Source organism: Hippopotamus amphibius, chromosome 15 (genome assembly GCF_030028045.1).
Source record: "Hippopotamus amphibius kiboko isolate mHipAmp2 chromosome 15, mHipAmp2.hap2, whole genome shotgun sequence".
Lineage (NCBI taxonomy): Eukaryota > Metazoa > Chordata > Mammalia > Artiodactyla > Hippopotamidae > Hippopotamus > Hippopotamus amphibius.
Genome location: NC_080200.1, coordinates 16,218,355 through 16,236,069, shown reverse-complemented (window position 1 = coordinate 16,236,069; position 17,715 = coordinate 16,218,355). Strand labels below are relative to the sequence as shown.

General features: G+C 52.7%; 1 protein-coding gene across 4 annotated transcripts in view; it reads right to left on the bottom strand.

Moving 5' to 3' along the window:
• The window catches only part of UNC13A (unc-13 homolog A), a 61,656-nt gene extending 46,085 nt beyond the window's left edge, over window positions 1-15,571 (bottom strand). For all 4 annotated transcript variants that reach the window (XM_057708969.1, XM_057708970.1, XM_057708972.1 and 1 more), the window contains exons 1-7: window positions 15,550-15,571; window positions 6,346-6,375; window positions 5,653-5,752; window positions 3,716-3,833; window positions 1,850-1,973; window positions 1,106-1,179; window positions 156-210 (exon numbers count right to left, since the gene is read on the bottom strand). In XM_057708969.1, coding sequence (XP_057564952.1) covers window positions 156-210; window positions 1,106-1,179; window positions 1,850-1,973; window positions 3,716-3,833; window positions 5,653-5,752; window positions 6,346-6,375; window positions 15,550-15,571 — 523 coding nt within the window. The remainder of the gene's footprint in view (window positions 1-155; window positions 211-1,105; window positions 1,180-1,849; window positions 1,974-3,715; window positions 3,834-5,652; window positions 5,753-6,345; window positions 6,376-15,549) is intronic.
• Window positions 15,572-17,715: the final 2,144 nt, after the last annotated feature.

Sequence of the window (17,715 nt, the reverse complement as noted above, 5' to 3'; positions counted from 1 at the left end):
CATCTTCTTTCCACTACACTGTGAGCAGATACTGTGCATTCTTAGGGCTCATATCTCTGGAGGGGAGCGACCCACTCATTACACAGGACAGTCATGGGGTGGGGGAGGGATGAGGGTTTCAGTTGATGCCCAGGAAGGAATCGAGAAGTACTTACAACACTGGTTGCTGGGGACAGGAAGAGGCTTGTCTTGTTCATCCTGGAATGAATACTGAGGGGGAGGGAAGGAGAGATGATTTGTCTCAGGGGGGTGCCAGAGGCCAGGGGATCAAGATGGTCCTCTGTTCTGTTCCATCCTGACTTCCCCCGCCTCCTAAATCCTCTCCCTCTGGAGGAGAAGGATACAGATGGCCACAGAGAAAGAAAGAAGGAGAGAGAGACACACACGGAGACAGTGAGAGACAGATTTAGGAAAAAGAAAAAGAGACACAGATGAGGGAAAGAAACAGAGGAAAGGGAGAGGGAGAGGAGAGAGAAAACACTGAGTCAGGGAGCTAAAGAAAGGAGATGAAAGCTCAGGTTGGAAAAAAATTACTAACATCTGAGAGTTGCCCCTTTGCCCTTCACCTCCCACTAAAGAAAGAGTGTTCTAGCCTTGCCTACTATATCTTCCCTGCCCTCACCTTCTGAAGACTGTCTTCTGGGCCACATTGGGTCTTTGAACTGTGAAAATACAGAGCGCAGAGGAAGGGGGGTGGCATGGAAGAATAGAAGTAGAGGGGCTAGTGCTGGGGGTGGGGGGAGGAGAGCTTTAAAGAAAGCCTGAAAGTGTGACTAGAGGAGTTGAGAGCTGATGGGCAGGAAGGGGGTATAAGACCTGTTACAGGGACTCTATATCTCCTTGAGAGTATTTGATTAATACAGAATTGAGTTGATTGAAATCATCACATCATTGGTGGACCATATGTTCCTTGATGCCATCGTTGATTTGCGACTGGTCCACATGGGTCACTGATTTAGTCAGGTTACAAAGAGTTAGAGACACAGACACAGGGAAAGATAAGTGGAAAGAGAAACAGAGACAGAGAGTGGAGGACATGGAGAGATAAGGGGGGAGGGAGAGAAAGAGAGAGAGGGAGAAAAGAGGCCCCCAAGCCAATGCTCACCTCATCCTGGTCCCTCATGGCATTCAGCTGCTCCAGCTTCTTGGCCCAGTAGCGTGCCTCCTCCTCAGGGATGTCTGGAAGCAGAGACCTGGCTGTGAGCCTGGAAGCCCCTCAGCCTCCATCCAGGGCATCCTGCAGGCCTGTGAGGCTGGTCTCCAGTGGGTGGGGGAGAGGAAGGGAGGGCAGGGTGGCACCCGTGACCCCCCCCCCCCACGTCCACAGCACCACCCAGAGCTGCCGTGGGAATGGATGGAGGATGGGAAAGGAATTGCATCCTAGTATTATCAGGATAGGGATGCCATAGATTCTGGGAAGGATGATGTGGGAGAACTGAGCTGCTCCCAGGAAAGGTAGAGAGGCCTCTCTGCATCTCTGCCTTTATTGATCTCTACATGTCTCACTCTCTCTGTTTCTCTGTCTCTGTCCTGCTTCTGTCTGTCTCTTCTCCATACCCAGTTCACTTATGCAGCCTAAGACCTCACCAAGGACCAACTAGGACAGCTCAGACCTGAGCCCCATAGGTTGAAAAGCACTTGCAGCCATTTGGTGACCTGCAGGAGCTGGAGTGTACTCTGCATGCAGTAAGCATACATCTTTGCTGACTTGCTGTAACCCAGGAGACTCTCCTCTGGGGAAAGAGAACTTTGTCCTCAGAATGAAGGGTCATCTGGACCTACCTAGGCCTGGCTATTCTCCTGGGGCTGAGTGAGAGTCCCTCCTGACCTAACCCGGCGCCACACTCACCTAAGGGCAGCTCAAAGCGGGTGTCAAGGAGGATGCGGTGGAAGGTGGGGTCCTTAGTGCCGCAGATCTCACTGTCCGCCATGATGACCTGAGAGTCCAGGGTCAGCCACTCTCCAGGGCCCTCCTGGGGTGTGGGTGAGGTAACAGGGGTTAGGGTCTTGGGTGAGGCGGGGTGGGTAAAGCATGTGCTGCACATTGGCCAGCAGGCCCCTTATTCTCAAACAAGATGTCTCCTTCACCCCATCTCAGCCTTACCCCAAGAGCAAGGGCCACATTCCCCACTTTAGATGAGGAAACCGAGACTCAGAGAAGGAAGGTCACAATCCAGGGCAACGTGGTGGGTCCAGGGAACCCAGAAGCAAGGACCCAGAGAGAGAGAGACCTGCGGTGTCAGATGGGGGCGGTCGCAGTACTCCTCATCCCTAATGAGGGTTTATGGAGCCCTGGCTCAGATAAAAGACCTGATCCTCCCACCATTCAAGGAGGAAGTGCCCTGAGTGAATGAACCAGTCCCCCTTGGTTCAGGGAAATGAGCCGTTGAGTAGGTTGTGTCCACTCTGAACCTCAGTTTCTTCATCTTTCAAATGAGAATGATGTTCTGCAGAATCTGCTTTCTGCAGCCCCGGGGAAAGGCTGGCAGGTGTTGCGGGAGCAGTCCAGGGTCCCTTGCATAGGTGATGGTTGTCCCAGGTAACTAGGTCTTCCTCACACTTGGTCACTGAGGAAATTTTGGGTCATCCACAAGGCTTCCTTTTGGACTCACTTGCCTGCACTATTGCACCTCTTTCTTCCATCTCCATTCATTAAAAAATAAACCCTCACTTGGTGTACCCCCCAAAAAATAATAAATAAATAAATAAATAAATAAAATTTAAAAATAAATAAATAAATAAACCCTCCTTGGTGCCTGCTCTAAGCCTAGTTCACATTGGCCAATGCCTGAGAAGCCCGCAGTCACAGGAGATATAGCCTGACACAGATACCCCCATCCCCGTGAAGTCAGGGCCAGGCCAGAAGGAGGGAGGGGAGGTGAGGGGTCCAGGGGAAAATTAGGGAGGTCTTCCTGGAGGAGAGGGCATGGGAGCTGGGCTTAGGGGTGATGGAAAGGAGGACACTTGAAACGCAGGGAATAGCATATGTGAAAGTTCAGAAGCCATCTTTGGGGCCTGTGAGGAGTGTAGGTTGAGGTGTGGGGGAAATAAGGCTGGCAAAGCGGGTTAGTGCCATCTGGAAGGCCTCCCAAGCGTGATGAGTAGGGAGTGCAAAATAGGAGCCTAGGGACCAAGTGGAGAGGGTGAGATTTAAGCCCAGGAGGCTAGAGAGGAGGCCAAGTTTATTATCTAATACTTTCTTTGGGACTGGTGTAAACTCCATGATGCCCATCTGGGAGTGCTAGTTGCTCACAATATCCCTTCTCCTTTCTTCCATAAGCATGCATTTCTAACTGCACCCAGGGCTGTGCAGCCTAAGACTACATTTTCCAGACTCTCTTGAAGGTAGGTGGGGCCATGTGACAGTTCTGGCCAATGACATATGAGTGAAGTGCCTTAGGCAGCTTCCAACTTGGGCCCTTAGTTAGGAGTGCAAACCCCTTTCCTTGTTACCTTTTCCTCCCCTGACTGGAATGCAGATGTAATGGTAAACCTTGAGCAGCCATCTTAGGCCATGAGGTGAAAGCCACATAGGGAGAAAGGCAGAGCAACAAGATGGAAGGAGTTTAAATCCTAGTGACTGGAGCTGCGACTGCAGCCCTGGATTTCTACATGAACATTGTCAGGGGATGGAGATAGATGTCCATCTTGTTTACACCACTGGCCTCTGGGCCCCTCCCAGGCACACCTATCCAACCCTCATCCCACCACTCACTTCGTTGGACTGGCGGATGGTCCGCAGGGGGATCCACACAGTGCCCACCATCGTGTCCCAGATGAGACCCTTGTTCCATACCTCCACCGTCAGCCCCAAATCCAGGCGGTTAATTTCGCTGTTGAGAGAAGTAATGAAGAATCAGGAAAGTCAGTTCACTCACCTTTGGACACATGACCAACTGGAATTCAAACCCAGGGTGTGTCAGAGGGGAAACTGAGGCCAGAGGACTAAGTTACTTGCTCAGGTTATCACAGCAGAACTAGGACTCCAAGCTGGGAAAGAAGGAGTGGGGACAGGTATTACATGTCTCCTGTACCCCCAATTCACCTGACCCTTCCTCTAGCCCTCAGACCCTGAGAAGGTTGGTTAAGTGAGCAAGAGGCTCAAAAAATACCCCCAAGGCTCCCTAATACCCCATGACAAGGGCATTCATGGTGCCTCCATCCTCCCAGTATCATCTCTATCCAATCATATCAGGAGACCCTTGAGCATATGAATGGGTCCCCCTCTAACCATTTTCCCTGAAGGCCCCATCCTGGAAATATGCAGCTTTGGTAGGAAAACTTGGTGAATGTCCAATTCACTGAATCTACCAATTTTCCAAAGATTTTTATCTTACAGAACATTCTCCTTGAATATATCTATTGACCATGACGTGGTTAATCAGTAGCTAGCTTTAGTGGGAGTTGGGGACCCGTCTCTCCTGCCCCCTTTGCATTTTCCCTAGAATTGTAGAGTCAGCTCCCTCCTTCCTTCCCCAAGTGCTCCCCTGCTCCAGGATCCCAATTCTAGATTCTCTCTCATGGCCTCCACTAGTGACAGTCCCCAGCCAGGCTCTGCTCAAGGGTTGAGGGCTGCCTGGATCTGAATCCCAGCTCTGCCAGGTACAGGCTGTATGACTCTGAGCAGACGGCTTTGCCCCTCTGGTCCTCTGTTTCCTCATCAGTAAAATGAGGATTACGTTAGCACTCTTCCTCTCAGGGTTATAGGCAACATCGATTTAATCAAAGCCTTAGAAGACGGCATGGCCCATGTTGGCCATCTTCAGAGTAGGTGGGATATAATAGGAGGCCCTGCGTGGCTCCAGGTTGAGGGAGGGTCCAGGTGCTGAATTCATTCAGTTATTAGACAAATATTTACCGAGCACCAATTGGGTCCCAGGCTCTGTGCTTGGCATGGAGGTCACAGTGGGGACAGAGACTGATAGGGCCTTAACCTCTTGGAGCTCATAGTCCAGGGGAAGGGGCCAGAAATGTGTCAAAAATCACATGAGTGAATAGAATAACAATTGGTGGCAGAGCCTGAAATTACTTTTCCATTGCAGCTTGAGGGTGGTGGTCAGGGAGGACTTCCCTGAGACCCAAAGGACAAGAAGGAGCCAGCGGGGATGGAGAGAGGGGGGGAAAGAAGAACAAGAGCAAAGGTCCTGGGGCAGGAACAAGTTGGACATATTGGAGGAACAGTGCAGAGGTGAGTGTATATGGAGCAGGTGATCCAGGAGAGATGGAGCAAGATACTGGTGTGAGGTCACAGGGGCCGGGCCTTGGGGGGCTGCAGGGAGAAGTATGGGTTTTGTTCTGAGGTTGATGAGCTACAAGGCACGGGCAAGTCTGGAGAGTGACAAGATGTGATTTGCAGTTTTAAAAATATCCCCCTGGCTGCTTGGAAGAGAACAGATTGCGGGAGGCGGATGGCAGCAGGAGGCCAGGGTGGAGGTTGGCGGGCAGAGGAGACTTGGCTGGTGGCCTCAGAGATGAAGAGAAGTGATTGGATTCGGGAAGTGCTTTGGAGGCAAAGCTGATGTCTGGAAATGGGGCTGATGGGAGGGGAGTCCCAGACGACACCCAGGAGTCCGGCTGTGCCCTGTGGGACCCGCAAAGTGCCCGGCTGTGCCGGGGGGTGAAGCCATTCTGGTCCAGTCGCTGCAGACTCACAACATGAAATCCTGCTCCCAGCTGGGCTGGCTGCCCCGTACGGCAATGGTCGTGCTCTTGACATTCTGCACCTTCAAGGTCACATATGTGTTGAATTTCTCTGTGACGGTGAGAGCAGAGGTCAGTGCAAGGGCTCAGGGACTCCCCCATCCCCCTTCCCAAGCTCTCGATGACCCCCCTATGATCCCCCAGGGGCTGTAAGTTTTGGGGGCCATCCCAGGTCCAACACACTGTGGTGCTTCTGTGCCTCCACCCCCAGGCCACTCCCTAGAACCCCACCCCCAGCCCCTCAGAGCACAAGCGAGGGACCTTGGTGCAGGGAGATGTGGAATTTGGGGATGCCTAATCCTGATGCTTAGAAATGACTACGTACAATATCCTTGGACATAAGAAACTTCCTTTGCCTCTCTGAACCTCATTTTTTCTCACCTGTAGCCTAATCTAAGAGTCCCCACTCTATGTCTTAGGATCCTAGGAAGCACCGTTGGCTCAGGGTGAGTCCCACTCCCACTGGCATCTTCAGGGGATGGCTAGGAAGACTGCTGGGACCCTAGACCAAGTCTGACACTCTCTGTGATGCTCAGCAGACATAGAGCCCAAGTTCCCCATCACTGGCTCAGACCCCCTCCCCTGTCTCTCCAAGAGACAGAAAGACAGACAACACAGGACAGGACAGGAATAAAGGCCACTTACCTTGGGCACCATCAAACTTGGCTTTTTTGACTGTGAAGAGAGACAGAGAGTGGGAAGGGAGGTGGGGAGAGGGGTGGGGAGGAGAGAGAGACACAGAGAGACACATGAAAATAGAGACATAATGAGAGAGGAGAGAGATGCAGGAGACAGAGAGAAGAAAGGCAAAAAATAGAGAGCAAAAGAGGCAGATAAAGAGACCAAACAGATTAAAAACAACAACAACAACAAGATAAAGGCAGAGACAAAGTCAGAAACACAGGCAGAGACAAGGAGAGGAAGAGCAGTAAGGAGAGGAGGGAGGCAGGGATGAGAGGGGGAGAGAGAAGCCATCAGACAGATGAGCACAGGCAGACCTGGGGTGGAAGGAAGTTTGGACCTTGGGAGTGGTCCCTGTCCCACCCTCCTCCCCAGAGCTCCCTCCCTCCAATTGTGACTTCACCCGCAATTGAACAAGATTCAAAAGAAGGAGCTGGGCAGGTGGCAGGAGAGGCTTCTTACAGGAAACCCTCTAGGATTGCTTCAGAAGGAGAAGGGGAGTTGGGGAGGAGGAGGTATGGGAGAGAGGAGAAAACAATCTCCAATGATTCCCATCCCCCTATTAGACCCGTGAGACTTTTCCCCCAATTGTCCAGCTCATCTGTCCTACCAAATGCTCCCAGGGTTTAGAGTCCAACATTCAAAGGGGACTGGGTGACATGGGAAAAAACAACCCATAGAGCTGACTCCATGGTGCACATAGAGACATCCCAGTCCTGGCCAGTAGGTTTTTAGAGCTTGCCCAACCCAACTCGCCTGTGAAAGTTGCAACCCAAATATACCTCAGGGTCCCACATGGTCCAGTCTCTTCATATTTCACATAACCCCACAACCCCAAGTGGTTCAAAGCAGTTCCACTCTTTACTGGATTTTCTCACAGAATATTAAACTTTTACTTTCAATATCTCTCAAACTCTGCATCTGCCCCGAATGCATTGCTCTACCATTACTCTCTACTCCCACCCAAAACCTTCTCCCAAACTGAGACGTCTCTCCTGCTTTCTATATTGCTTCTCTCTCCAACATTTTCAAATGAATATTTTTGTTTGAGTAGGCCATACGTGCACATTTTACAAAATCCAAAGCAGCTGAAGGATTATACGATGAAGATAAGGCTCTTTCTACCCCAGTTTTCACTCTCCCTCCTGTATGCAATCAACACTACCAATTCCTTGTGGTACTAGAGATAGATGTGCAATCGTATGCACATGTGCGTTATTTTATTTCCTACACAAATGGTAGCATTCTAGACCCTTTGAAGAATCTTTCTGTATCTCAGTATATCTTAAAGAGTGTGTACAAGTAAGGTGAAGGATAAATTCCTAGAATCAGAATTGCATTTCATTCTTTCTTCTTTTCTTTTCTTTTCTTTTCTTTTTTTTTTTTTTTTTTTTGAGAGTCAAGTTCAGCCTTTTTCTGGGCAAGTGCCATGGCCTCCTGTCTGGGGTTCAGCTTCCCATACGCGGTTCATTTCTCTGTCCTTATTGCTTGAATTTCCTTCTCAAAAAATCATGTGAATGGAGCCAGTGATGAGAGAGTTTCCATCAAGGGCGGGGGAAGTAGAGTGGCTCTAAACACTTGTCAGTAAATACTATTTGTTCCTGTTGCAGACAGACTGTGGGGAGGGTGGGGTTGGTGGTGGGGATTGATGCCCAGAAACGCTGAGTGAGCTCCCCAGAATTTCAGAGCAGAAGAGGGAATGAATGCCTTCTCATGCCAACACCACCACCATCCCAAGACCCAGATTTTAAACACCAGTGGGTTGGGCATTTTGCTCGCCCACCATACCTGGGTTTGGGTTTGGGAGGTAGAACGCAGATAGAGCCCTTGGCTGGGCATTTGGAAAGGTGAGCCCTGGTTAAGCATAGAGTCAGGTGGCGCTGGGTTCAGATTATGGTGCTGTGTGACCCTGGGCAAGTGAACCCCCTTCTCTGGGCTTCCACCTCTCTCTCTTTCTCTTTCCTCCACATCCAAAATCAGTCACCAAGTCCTGTCTTCCCCACCTTCCCACTTGAGGCACATGACTGCACATGCAAAGTCTCTCTCTTGTAGAGGGTCCTTCCCCTTGTCCTACATGCCCTCTCTCATAGCCAAGGAGCTCACCCACCCAGCCCCTCACCCCTGGGACTGAGTAAGGCTCAGGGGCACTTAGGACTGTGCCCAGCAGGAGTTCAGGTCTCCCTTATGGGGGTGCTCCAGCTTGTAAATCTGATGATTATGAAGAGGAGGAAGGTGTAGGGGGAGGGGGAGGAGGGAGAATAATGGGAGAGACACAGAGGCTCAGAAACACACACACATGGAGGGACCAACATAAGGAGAGAAAGGAAAAGCAGGAAGGGAGTAGTGAGGGGAGATAGGACATGAGAATCAGAGACACAGAGAGACACACAGATTTCCACTAGGGAGGGCAGGCAGGGAGGATGCTGCAGAGAGGAAAGGCAGGATTGGGAGAGAAAAGCTGGGAGGAGGAACCAGAGGGGAGGTAGGTGCCAGGCCCTGGGGTATCTGAGGGACTCACTGGGGTCTGGCCCAGCCTGGGCCCCACGCTGCAACTCCCTGTCTGTTTCCCTTTTTTACAGACCAGGGGCAGGGCTCAGAGGCGAAGCCGGTTGTCCAAGGTCTGTCCTCCATCCTCTCCTCTAGGGAGGAGGTCTCTCCCTGTCACCTTCCTTCCAATTCTGTTTCTCTCCACCCATCATCCCCTTGTCGTCATCTTCCTGTCTCTCTTCTTCCCTTTCTCCCTCGGTCTCTGTCTCTGTCTCTCTTGTTCCCAGTCCCTCAGTCTCTCCCCCTTTCCTCCTTCCTAAGCCTCTCTGGGCCAGAGGGTAATGGCTCAGTTGGGGTCCACCGGCAGTGGGAGACTGCTGGAGAGCTCTAGCTCTAACAGTGAGCCCCCAGGCCTCTTCAGAAAGTCCAGGGTGAGAACATCATATGTTCATCATTAGGGACTCAGAGGGAGGAGGGGCAGACCCAGGGTGGGAGACGGGACTCAGAGAAGAATGGGGAATCAGGGAAGGGGGCTCAGAGTAGGAAGCCCATGATGGGGAATAGAGTATGGGATAAGGAGGAGGAGGGCAGGGGACTATGGGAAGGGGACTCGGAGAGCTGGAGGAGGCTCGTGATGGGGGAAGGGACTCAGGCAGGGAGAGGAGAACGGAGGGGCAGGTGGCCTCAGGGGAGGAGCTCAGGGGAAAAGAGGACTTGAGGTAGGGGCTCAGGGAGGGGCAGATGGGACTCAGAGAAGGAGCCACCTCTCCCTCCCTCCGGGAACCCGAGTCATTGTCGCCTTCACCACCGTCATCGTCATCACATCTCCGCCCCGCTGCCTTCCCCCTTCCCGCGCCTTCCTCCTGCCTGCGGTATCGGGGTCACCAGGGCGGAAGCACCGCCCCTCCTTCGCGAGTTCCTGGTCACAAGCACGAGGCTATTTATAACGTGGGCGCGGAGGGCGTGAGCAACGCGACCGCGGGGAGTGCTGAGTGGGGGAGGTGCCCACTGTCGGGCGGGCAGGAGATACCGCGTCACGCCAGGTCAGCAGCCTGCGCGGCCTCCTTCTCGGTCCCTGCCCCACCCCCACCCCCACCCCCGCCCCTATCAGGGCTGACTGATTAATGTGGTTGCACAGGCAGTTGTTGCCGAGGGCAGAATCGGTGGAGGTGGGAGCAGGAACTCATTGGCGCTGCCAGGCTCTGGGCCTCAGTTTCTGCATCTGGGAAATGGGGCAAGGCAGGCCTAGTTGGTCTCACTTTCTTCTCCTCCCCTTCCTCTCCCTTTCTTCTTCATTCCTCTTCCTCCCTCTCCTCTTTCTTCTCCATTATTTTTAGCATCAACATTCTTATACTGTTGTTACTGCTGTTATTGTTGTTATTACCATTACTAGTTTTACTATTTGGTTGAGTTCGAAGTGTGCCCCTGGCCTGGACGACCCTGGATTCTAATTGAGGCAGACTCCAGTCCTTGGGGCACCTGGTCCATAAACTGCCAGTCCTGGGAGTGGGAGTGGGAGAATAGAGAATTCCAGCTATTAAGGGAAGTGGCTGAAAGCCCACCCACAGGACATGTTTATCGGGTGTCAGAAGACACTACAAGTGGTGGAAGGGAAGCATAGAGAATTCAGAAATAGATTCTAGGATGTTTGGTATTTAATATGTGATGCCGATAGCAGACATAGGCTTTGTGATAAGGACCTTGGTCTCTCTGGCTTTGCATCTGGGAGAGAATAAATGAGGACTCATCCTCCATGGACAGAAATAAGCCAGAGCCAGACTGAAGCCTTAGGTGTAAAAAACACACAACAAGAACCTTCACAGATATTCCGTCTGTGTTGTTTGCCAGGTACCACTTAGAACCAGGCCTGGCATATAGTAGGTGCTCATTAAATAGTGTTCACTGAAGGGATGACATCATTGCCTCCTCCAGCAGCCCTACCCCGAGCCCTGGTCCCGCGCCGCGGACGCTGTCCTTTGTGCTGAACTCGGCGGCTCCTCTCTGTACTGTCCACGGTGCTGAACTTCTCATCCCTGACCATGTACCTCCAAAGAATTAGCACTTCTTTTGCCCCCTGTGTATTAACTGAGCCCTCCTCCGCCCTGAGAACGCAGTGAGCTCTCAGGAAATGTCCTATATTCACGGACCTCCTTCCAGAAAGCTTTTAGTCCCCATTAATAAAAACACCATCATTGATTTTTCCTGTCTTTGACTCACACTTATTGAACCTTTCCACAAGCCAGGCATTATGCCAAGAGCTCTGAGTGCCTCATATGACTGGAGAGTTCCAGCAGACTTAGGCAGCGGGTACTATTAGTGTGCCCATTCTACAGATGGACACACTGGGGAATGAAGAAGGTATGGGACTTTCCAGGAAGTGGTGGATTTAGGGACTCAAACCCAGGCCTTCTGGACTCAGGATGTCCTGGTTGGCACCTCACAGAGGAAGCTCATAGTGTGTGGGAAGAAAGTGAGTACAAGATAGGGAGGTGGCTAAGATTGTGGTCCTGAGATGAATTGGAGCCAATACGAGAGGCATCCTATGAGGTTGTTGAGAGCAAAGACCCAGATGCAGACCCCCCTGGCTGGGTGGTGTCAGAAACAGGGCAGCCAGAGGCAGAGGGATTTGTGATGGCTTCCTGGGAGAGGTGCAGGGGAGCAGCCATAATGAATGGGGAGATCATGTTATGTCTGTTTGCTGAGTGGATGAAGAAAAAAGGTGATCCCGAGACAGATTCTCACCCTATGGGGGGGACTTAGGTGTCTCCAGGTACTGGAGGCTGAGGGAAGGCTCGACCTTCACCCCTCCTTCCCAACAGGCTGTGGAGTCAGGCAGCTACATCTCTGGCTCTGTGGCACCAAGCAAGTTGTTGAGCCTCCCCAAGCCTCAGTTTTCCTCATGTGTAAAAAGAGTTACTCTGAGGATTAAAGAGCGCAATGGGCATAAAAGTGCTCAACATTGTGCGTGTAGAATGCTGGATAGATGGGGCTTGTTGCAGATGTTATTATTAGTTGTGAGGCAAACTCACCCTCAAACACATTTGCTAATTTATATGCAATAATCAGTCATCAAATATTTATAAGGCCTTTTAAACACTGGCCTGGCAAAATGTCATGAGGCACATAAGAAAGTCTAGAACCGAATCCCTGCCATCACGCTTTTGCACGTGCTGTGCCCTCCACCTAGAGCATGGTCTCCTTCCTGCTCAACTCCTCTTTATCTTCTGAGACGCAGGCAAACGGTGATGATGGGATCAGGGTAGGCTTCCCAGAGGAAAAGAGCCATGGAAACGCTCCTCCCCAGCTCCCCCAGCCTTTTCCCATCTCTCCCACTCTGACCCCATCAGCATGAGGCCAGGAATAAGGCTGGGTCCCAAGAGCTAGGAACAGTGCCTGGCATATAGTAGATGCTCAATGCTTTCTGAGTAAATATATGAATGAATTCACAAAGGAACTAGGTGACACTTGCCGTGAGCAGCCTCAGGACTCTGCCAAGACTTAGCAAGTGGATTAAGGTGTGGGGGGGAGGCGATGGGGCTCCACATAGATAAAGAAATGAGAGGGGGCAGAGGCAAGGTGTGTACAGGGTGGTCCCATGTGTTAGTACAGGATATGCACACAAGAACTTGCATTTGTGTGTTCTTGACTGTGTATTTGCTCATGTTACCAGGGCAGGCAAGTGAGTGTATATGGGGGTGTGTGTGTGTGTGTGTGTGTGTGTGTGTGTAGAGGGACACGTACTCACGTGCACCATCTGAGTTCAGGTGAGGGTCTGCCCGTATACGCTGGGGAGTGGAGCATGACTGTATGTGGGACATGCTGGTATGTGTGAGTTTAGGTATGTGCAGGCTTTTGAGTGATAGGTTAGGTAGGAACACATGTTGGGATGTGTGATATGCAGTTGTAGAGCGTGTGTATTTTTGTGTACTTGCATATATATACATACTCATGTATGTGTCATCGTTCACCTATTCAAAGTGATGACTTTGAATGTCCAGGCAAGTGTTATCATACGTGTACATACACGGCCTTGGCATTTGATCATGTGTAGACATGTTTTTCTTAGGATTTGGGGCACTAACATGTATATATATGTACATGCCTGAGGGGTAAGGCATGGGTGGATCTTCAGGTGACATGGATATTGTGAACATGAACCACACATATCGGTGTGTGTGTGTGCAGACACACATGCCTGTGTTGTGGGGACCATGTCTGTGGTGCAGAGTGACTGTGTCCAGTAGGTATGTATCTGTGTGTGTTCAAATGGGCATGTGAACCTGTACATGTGTCCATGAGTGTGCAGTCACGGGCACGTGGTCTTCATAGAGGCTTGGTGAATTCTGAGCATTTCTGTGCACACAAGGCAAGTCTGGGTGTGACTGTACCAGCCTAAGTGTGTGCAGATGTGGGCAATCATGGGTGGGCCCCTGGTTTGGGGGCAGGCATTTCTTTAACTCCAAGGATGAACTCAGATCCAAGGAAAGCCCTCCCAGCCTAGTTGCCTTGCTCCCTCTCCCTTCCCCCTCAGCCCTCAAGGCCTCCCACTCTGGGCATCACCCCCACCCCTCTCAGCATTTCCCGGTCTCCCCACTTCTCCCTGTATCCTCCCACCCAAACTCTCACAGCATCCACTGCTCCCTTTACACCTCAGGGCTCTACCTCCCACCTCATCCTTGCTGCTCCCAGCAACCCCCTCTGCTCTGCTGGTGACTCCTTCCCTATAAGTTCCACAAAATCATCCAACACGATTCTTCCCCTAGGCCTCCAGTTTAGGAAGTCTCACCCCTCTTACTGCCTCTTCTTCACACCACCCCTGCAGCCAAGACTCCAGTTTGTGTCAGAGTTAAGGGTGAGATCCCAGAGAAGCCCAACTCCACAAAGATGGGGGTAAGGGGCAGAGGAGAGCAAGCTTGGAGGAGTCAGCCAGCAACCCACATTGACCCCCTCCTCCAGTGCTATCCCCTCCCAAGTGTTAGGCAGCTCAGAGGAGGGGGAGGGGTCAGTAGGGGGTTTGGACGTTCAACTCCCCCTCCCCTTGGGCCTAGCCTGTAGAGGGTGCATGGGGGTCCAATCCACCTCCCGGATCCCCTAACTCCGTAGGCTAGGGGCTGAACGAGTTGACTTTTGATCTTACTGGCTCTTCTCCCACCACCAGCTCCGACCTTCGGAGATAAGCTCAAGGAAAGGAGGCCCCTGTCCCTTTAAGAACACCCGCGTTCCCCGCCGGCCCAGCCCGGAAGAGCAGCACTTGGGAAGCCGCCGCTGCGGGGAGCGGGCGGGCGGGGCTGGGTTTGTGAATGGAGAGGCACAGGGGGAGGGGAGACGGGGGAGGGGCAGTGGGGGCGGTTCCCGGTTCCTGGGCCTGCCCGCCCAGGTCCAAGAGGAAGCCAGGGTTCATCTCTCTCTCTCTCTCTCTTTCTCACACACACACGCGCGCTCGCGCGCGCGCGCGCGCGCACACACACACACACACACACACGGCACATTCCCAGCTGCCTAAGGTCTCCAGAAGCCTGCCATCTCAGGCTTGCCTGATACACCTCTTCCCCCACCCCAGCCTTCTTGAAAGGAGTAGAAGCGAGGAGGGTGGACCTCAATCCTTAAAACCCAAGGTTGAGACCTCTATAAGCCTTGAGCCCTGGTTCGCCACCACCCCTGCAGCCAAAGTCCCCTGCTGAGAATTCAGAAGTGCCCCAGGCGCCTTGGTCCAGGTGGGCTGGCTTCTCCCCCGCCCTGCCTCGGTGGGGGGTGGCGGTGGGGTTGGTGCCCCTCCCGAGTCTCTCTCCCTCCACCCACCCCAACGCGGAGCGTGGGCCTGGGCGTGGGCCTCGGTGCAGATGGCGTTCTGGCCCCAAAATAGCTCCACCCCACCTCTCCCTTCCTCCCTCCAGCGCAAAGTGGGTGAGGTGAGGATGGGCTGTGAGGGGTGCAGGGGGGTACTGCACTTCCAAGGGGTAGGCTCCCTGCGGAAAAGGCTGGATTTGCGTTTGGAGGGACCAGAGAGGGCGGGGAGGGAGAGGACCTCAGGCGACTCCCCCAGCCCCCACTAGAAAGGCCAAAGGGTTAATCGGAAAAGCGCCCCCAGACCCCCCAATCACAGCCTTCTTAGAATGCTGGAAGGGGTCTCCCCGGCCTCCCCTCCTAGTCTTCTCCACTCCCACAGTGAGGGATACCTAGAGCTCACGGTAGTCCTGATGGCCAAACCCCTCTTCCCAAATCTTACACGCTCAGAGCTTGGAGACCGCTCCCCCTGCACTCCTCTCCGAATTCCGAGCCCGGTCCGCAGCCCAGCCCACAGCACAAGACTCCTTCCAAGTACCCTGCAGGATTCATTCGAACTACCCAGCCTAGCTCCTTCCACACGGATCCGCTCAAAACCTGTCCTACACAGACGACCCAGTCTAGACCGTTTCCAGATGGAGCCCCAGACCCCTGCCCGCGTCTACACGGGCCTCCCACACGACCCCAGCCGCAGCAATCAGGACCCCCTGAGAGCCCAGCTGCGTCTACACAGCTCACCCTCTCTCAGGCGCCCTGACGCGTCTACAAGGGCCACCCCCTCAAAAGTCCAGCCGCGTGTTCTCGGGTCACCCCCTCAGGAGCCCAGCCGCATCCACACGGACCCCGAGCCCAGTCCTGGTCCACATCGGTTCCCCACCCCGTAGCCTCGCCTCCTACCTCCAACGCAAAGTAGAGACATGTCTCCAGAGTCGCCGGCGGGCCGGCACTTTCGGGTCGGGCTTAGCTGCCGCTGGGCTGGGGCATGGCGGGGGCTGCAGCCCGCGCTCGGCTCACGCCGGGGCCCGGCCTCCGCCGCCGGCCATCTTGGTTCAGCACCGGGGGCGCGGACAGCTCCTGACGTGGTGCTGATGTGGGGCTGGCGGGCGGAGCCCAGGGACGCCTGATGGGGCGCGGGCGCCGCCAGCTCCGGGGTGGGGGTGGGGTTTAAAGGGCCGGAGCCGGGTGGGGGCTGAGGGCGGCCACTACGCAGGTTCCCTTCTGGTTCTACGTGTTTTCGTCTCTCCCTTAGCTCTCAGTCTTGAGTCCGTTGCTGTCTCTCTGCTCTTCCTGAGTGTCTCTATTCCTCTGTCTCTACATCTCTGTCTCTCTCTCTGAGTCTCTCTGTTCCCCTGACTCTGTCTCCCCGTCTCTCTCGGTCATGTGTCTCCCTCTGAGCCTCTCTCTGTCTCTCTGCCAGTCCTGTTTAGGTCTCTCTCTGTGTCCCTGTTTCACTCAGCCCACACACACTCAGACTGGATGCCATCCTTCACTCCCTTGTGTAACTGGCAAACTCCTATTGATCCATCAATGCCCAGTTTGAATATACTCTTCTCCAGAAAGCCTCACCTAATTCCCCCAAGCTGAGCCCTTACTTCACATTTCTGGACAACCACAGACCCCAACTCTTTCTCTGGTTGCGCCCTGACCCAAACACAGCTCTGCTCACCTCCCCTCTCCACACATCTAACCACACAGTTATGCGTGAGCCAGTGCCCAACAAACTTCTTCACTGTGTATCTCCAGTACCTAGAACAGTCCCAGAGGCTGAGCCCCACAGAGTCCCCAGCCCCCAGCACACATGATGGAGCTTCATAAACACAAGATGTATATGGAGTTAGTCACAGGGAGGCCTGTGTTCAAAACCCAACTCTGCCTCTTATCACTGGCATGACCTTGGGCACATCATGTGACCACCTGCCTCAGTTTCCCTGCCTGTAAACAGAGATAACAGGACCTACCTCACAGAGTTGCAGGAGATATTATCTAAGGTCACACTTGAAGGCACTTGGAATAGTAATGTATAATGTTAACCATTGTTGTGATTCTTATTGTGAGGCCAGAGACAGACGTGCCCCCAGGGCAAACAGTATGAGTTTGTTCCCTGTGGACCGATACTCTGAGACAGGAATTGGGAGACGAGGCTGGGCCCTGCCCAGATAGAAGATAAGAGACCACATATTCCTCATTCTCGGAGTCAGCAGACCTCCCCCGACCACACATGTGCAGAAAGCCTCCTTGGAGGTCAAAAGGGATGTGATGCCAAGTGGCCAAGCCTACCCATAGGCCTCTTTGGTGGAATCCATCATCTTGGCTAAGAGATGCGCACGCACACGTGGGAAAATCCTGAGATACACCAAATATGGACTTTGAACCAGGCAAATCAAAATCTTGGTCAAAGGAAACAAGGAAGAAATGCTCCATATAAGTGATTTAAACTGCCACAAGGGCACGACTCTCTCTGAGCCCGCCTGTGTGTCTATCCACACGTATTCTGCTCCTTTTATTCCCTAATAAATACTTTACTTGTTTCACTACTTTCCGTCTTGTTGGGAATTCTTTTCTGCAAAGCTGTAGGGCCAGGGCCTTGTCACTGACCACTGGTTTGGGGACTGGTGCTCTCACCACCGCAACCTGACCTCAGTCACTGACCGGGAGCTGAAACCCCACTTCAAGCTGCTCCAGGCTGAGGCCACCCTAGATCGATTGCTTTTAAATTTTTTCTTACCTATTGATTAACCATAAGTAAGCAGTAAGGAGCAGCAATGACAGGCTTGAAGAAAGAACAATACCATCGTGATGGAAGACGCCGTGGGCCACTGTGCCTCCTCAATAGATTGTCCCTTCCCTCTGAAGGAAGGACTATGTCAAATTTTGTTTTTCATTCCCCTACTTTTCCTTAGAGATTTACCACGTATTTTGTTTTTAATTTTTATTTGTTTATTTTTATTTTTTTTATTTTTGGCTGCGTTGGGTCTTCGTTGCTGCTGGTAGATTTTCTCTAGTTGTGGCGAGCAGGAGTTACTCTTCGTTGTGGTGCGTGGGCTTCTCATTGCGGTGGCTTCT